Below are 4,088 nucleotides of genomic sequence, written 5' to 3' on the forward strand. Positions count from 1 at the left end.
AAGACGAGATTTTGGGACGTTGGATCCGAAATCTCGTTCAAAATTGAATCTCAACCATTGACTTTCAATGGTCGAGATCAACATTTCGATTGAAATTTCGATCCGACAGCTGGCTTGACAGTCCTGCGCAGGATCCAAGTAAACCCCCAAATTAAATGGGCTTGCAAGAGTCTTCTTTTCAAAGTGACGCAGGTAGGCACTAAATTTTCCTTTTTGGCATTTAGGTTTATAAATAACAACACAATGTTTATATGGATTTTTTTTGGCTTAAGGAGCAAAAACTTTTTTCTCTTACTAGATCTTGGTGGCATATACTACCTATGGTCTTTATCGCCTCTAGAAATATAAATATGGAGAACTTAATATAATTTCTCAGTTGGGTAAGAAAAGAAGTAACATTAGCTAAGAAGAATATTCAAAAATCAAAATAAAGCAACATTAACCAAAAGCCTGGATCAACTGAGAAATTAAATAGAACTTTCAGAATATTGAATTATGACACTAAAGACTCATAGGGCTTTGTGGTTCACTGGGAGCTGTTACAGCCATTTCGATCTTTATCTTCAAGTGATCTTTCTCCTCCTCATCAGCCTGAAAACAAGAAAGATTTTAATAAGTAAAAATAACTCATTAAAAAAAATTTACACTATTGAAAGGGTATTTTAACAAACAAGGACTGATCATAGTTTATTTTAGGGTAACTGATAACCATGTTATTCTCTTTGTAGAATTAATTTGAAAAGTTTTTCTAAATAAAAATGCCTTGAGTTAAACTTTAAGGGGTTCAAATGAAAAATTTTCCCCCCTTTTATTTATATCAAAAGTGATACTTTTGGTAATACTGCTTTCTAGTTTTTTTCTTTCTATGTTTGGTTGTATTTGTTTCACTATTAAATTTACTTTTTTTTTTTTTTTGAATCTATTCATTGAACTGAGAAGACAATGCAAACATATATATTATTAACTCGAGTACAAAAATATTATTAACTCTAAAGCTAAGTAATGTTATGGCAATAATTCCTTCTTCAATCTCTCAGTAAGTTGATTTCATGTTAACTTGATTGTTTTTAGTAAAATAGGTATAATAGGCGCATCATATTCTGAATAGAAACTTTAGTCTTTAGAAGAAGAAAAAAAAACATATTAATAGAAGGCCTACCTAATCTTTTGATTCGTTTGGAGGGTGATGTTGATATTTGGAGACACTAATTATTATGCCGGTACTTTAACAATTTTCCTAATTTACTTTTTAGATGTAAAATCTTATATAATAAAATACTTTCTTTAGTTTTTTTACAGCAAAAATTGGAATTTTTTTCAACATGTAAAATTTTGTTGAAAGTCTATTTTACTACTCCCTTTACCTTTTTCTTCTTCATCTTACTCATGATTTTGCCTAGCCTACCAAAGTCTGATTAATCAAAAAAATTAGTACTAGTAAGGTTCTCTAATTTGGTACCAGAAATAAAAGTTCTTGAATTAGTTAACATGAAGTAACCCTATTCAAGCGACTCCACAAGGAAATCTAATAAATTACAAAACAGCTCTTTCGAAAACCTACAAGGATCCATGACCATGAGAACTAGCGCTGCAATAGGTTATGAGTTAGGTCGGGATTTTCAAGATACAATTCTAGTCCTAAATGTTCTTAGCTAAGTCAATTCCCCTCCTCACTTAGATTTAGGGCTTAAATATCTTTTCCGTAGCCCTAAACTCTGATGGGCCAAACCAAACCAAGTTCAATCCTGCCATGGTTGGACTAGATCAAGAAGGGTTGGCTCGGTCACCATCCATGCCCCTAATTATCTTCGTTGACCTTGTGGTAGTCCTTGATTGACCATATTTCTAATCTTGGCCCTAATAATATTAATATAAAAAAAAAATAAATTGTCCGTGCATAGAAAAAAATACAAATGTAGATAATATTAGCCCTAAAGCAAAGTAATATTCTTGCAATGATTCCTTTTTCAATCTCTCTACATGATGATTTTGTGCTCATTGAAATCAAGGCCAAAAAGTCCGCAATGTGTTGGTACTTGTCCAGGAGACACAATAATCTAAGGTGTGCCCTTGATCCGCCCCATCCTTAAGATCAAGATCTTGAGTGTGGATCTATACAGGCTTAGGACGGGTTAGGGCCCCAGGGCCAAATTTGCCTCCTAGTGAGAACTAAATATCTCGAGGTTTGATTCTCTACATCTATGAATGTAAGTACGCATAGATCTCCATCTTTCATGAGCTACGTGTCTCGCACGTATAGGTCCCACACCTCAATTATAAATCCCTATAATCCATAAAATATGGGGATTTGTTCCCAACTATAGCCACCCCTTGTATTTTTTTTTATTGAAAATGAATAAATTAAAGAGCTTCTACCAAAAATGAATAAATTAATTAATTAAAAAGCACATCTCATTCTAGATGATTCTATCATTAAAAAGAAAACAATGATACATCACTACAGCCCAACGTGTCTGGAATCTCTTTTGTTTTATGTTCTTTTTGTTAAGTAATCTTTTTATTTTATCTCTAATTGCGTTTAGATTAACTCTTTAATCTTAAAAAATGATTAAAATAATCAAAATAAAAAACCCAGAAAACAAAAAGGAAAAGAAATCCAGAACAGTTACCTCAAGGATTACTGTCTGCAAGAGTCTACCAGGAAAAACTGTGACAGTAGCAGTGATGATGCTAAGCTTCAATGACTCAAAAGCCTCACAAAGCTTCACAACTGTGTCTGTTTTCTTCACACAACTTAAGCTCACAACCATTGTCTTCTCTTTCCAATATTCAACCCTTAACTGCAAACAATTCAAGGAACTATAAGAACCAAGAAAACTTTGATCAAAAGAAACATTAAAGTACAGAGAAACCCACATCCAAGAGCTCAATTGATGAGTTTCTTGATCCTCCAGATCCATAATTCTGATCAACTCTCTTCTTTTTCATTCTGGAACGAACTGGGTTTAGGATTTCGGAATCAGTACTGTGATGATTCTCCTTCAATCTTCCTGATTCAAGTTCTATTATCTCACCCTGGATTCTTCTCTCCTGTTCTTGAAGTTCTTGAATATAACCAATTGCGTCTTTAATTATAGATGCCTTGTCCATCTAATCATTCACAACCAGTAAATCAATTCATTAACTTTTGAGAAAGAAAAAAAAAAAAACCCAAAGAAGCTGAAACAGAAAGGATCATGAGTCACCTTACTAATGTTGGGAACAACTGATCTAAGAGCAAAGAGTCTCTCATTAAGCTTCCTCCTTCTATTCCTCTCCGACATGATATTCTTTGCCGCTGGCGATGATGCTGTTGCCATTCCTTCTGGAGAACTTAAATCTGAGTAACCAGAAACTGCCTCATCGAATCCCCAACTGGGTTGATCATTTGTGGGTTAATCAGTCAGTCAGTCAGTCAGTCAGATCAAACAAACAGAGATAGCTAGTTAAGGTAATAAGAAGGTTTCTGGAATGAATCTTACCTGTCAAGTTCTTCATTTTGGAAGTACATCTTTGTTTCCCAGTAAAGATTGTAATCCTCTTCTATCTGCATTTATTTTTCTTTGTTTGCACTGAAACAGAATACTTGTGAAGGTTGAACTACTGGGTCTTTCTTCCTCTGTTCTAACTTCTTTGTGGGCTTTAGGGGGAGAGAGAGAGAGAGAGAGAGAGGACTTGAAAGGTAAAGGAGAGGGAAGACTTGGAAATTGCAGAAATTAGAGACACAGCTGATTTTAAAGTTGAGTAGGAAAAAAGGGGGAGGAGAGAGAGAGGGAGGCAAAGGGAAAAGGAATCATCTTGTCTAAGCGGCGTAAATCTCTATTGGGTGTGGCCCACATAAATAATTGCCACGTGTATCACGCAGGAGAAAGACAGGAGGAAATTGGGACGTTGAAGAAGTAACCAAGAAATATCTGAGAAGCAACTCGGAGGAGGTTTATTTTTCTTATTTGGAGAATAATAATCTTTTTGGTTAATACATTTGATTCTACCAAAAAAAAAAAATCTATACATTTGCATTGTCATTTTATTTTTCAATGTATCATATTTTTTTGTGAGAAATATTGATTTTATTTTCGTCGATGATA

At 34.1% G+C, this 4,088-nt stretch overlaps 1 protein-coding gene across 1 annotated transcript; it reads right to left on the reverse strand.

The window, feature by feature from the left end:
• Window positions 1-211: 211 nt before the first annotated feature.
• On the reverse strand, window positions 212-3,695 carry LOC149018817 (transcription factor bHLH35-like). The gene is made up of 5 exons (XM_089154433.1): window positions 3,483-3,695; window positions 3,207-3,375; window positions 2,878-3,111; window positions 2,631-2,801; window positions 212-591 (listed from the first exon to the last, which is right to left on the reverse strand). Exons 1-5 carry the CDS (start codon window positions 3,551-3,553, stop codon window positions 502-504), a joined length of 735 nt encoding a protein of 244 aa, XP_089010559.1. The 5' UTR covers window positions 3,554-3,695; the 3' UTR covers window positions 212-501.
• Window positions 3,696-4,088: the final 393 nt, after the last annotated feature.

Source organism: Hakea prostrata, chromosome 4 (genome assembly GCF_041222555.1).
Source record: "Hakea prostrata isolate BN-2017 chromosome 4, UWA_Hpros_2, whole genome shotgun sequence".
In the NCBI taxonomy this organism is placed as follows: Eukaryota; Viridiplantae; Streptophyta; class Magnoliopsida; order Proteales; family Proteaceae; genus Hakea; species Hakea prostrata.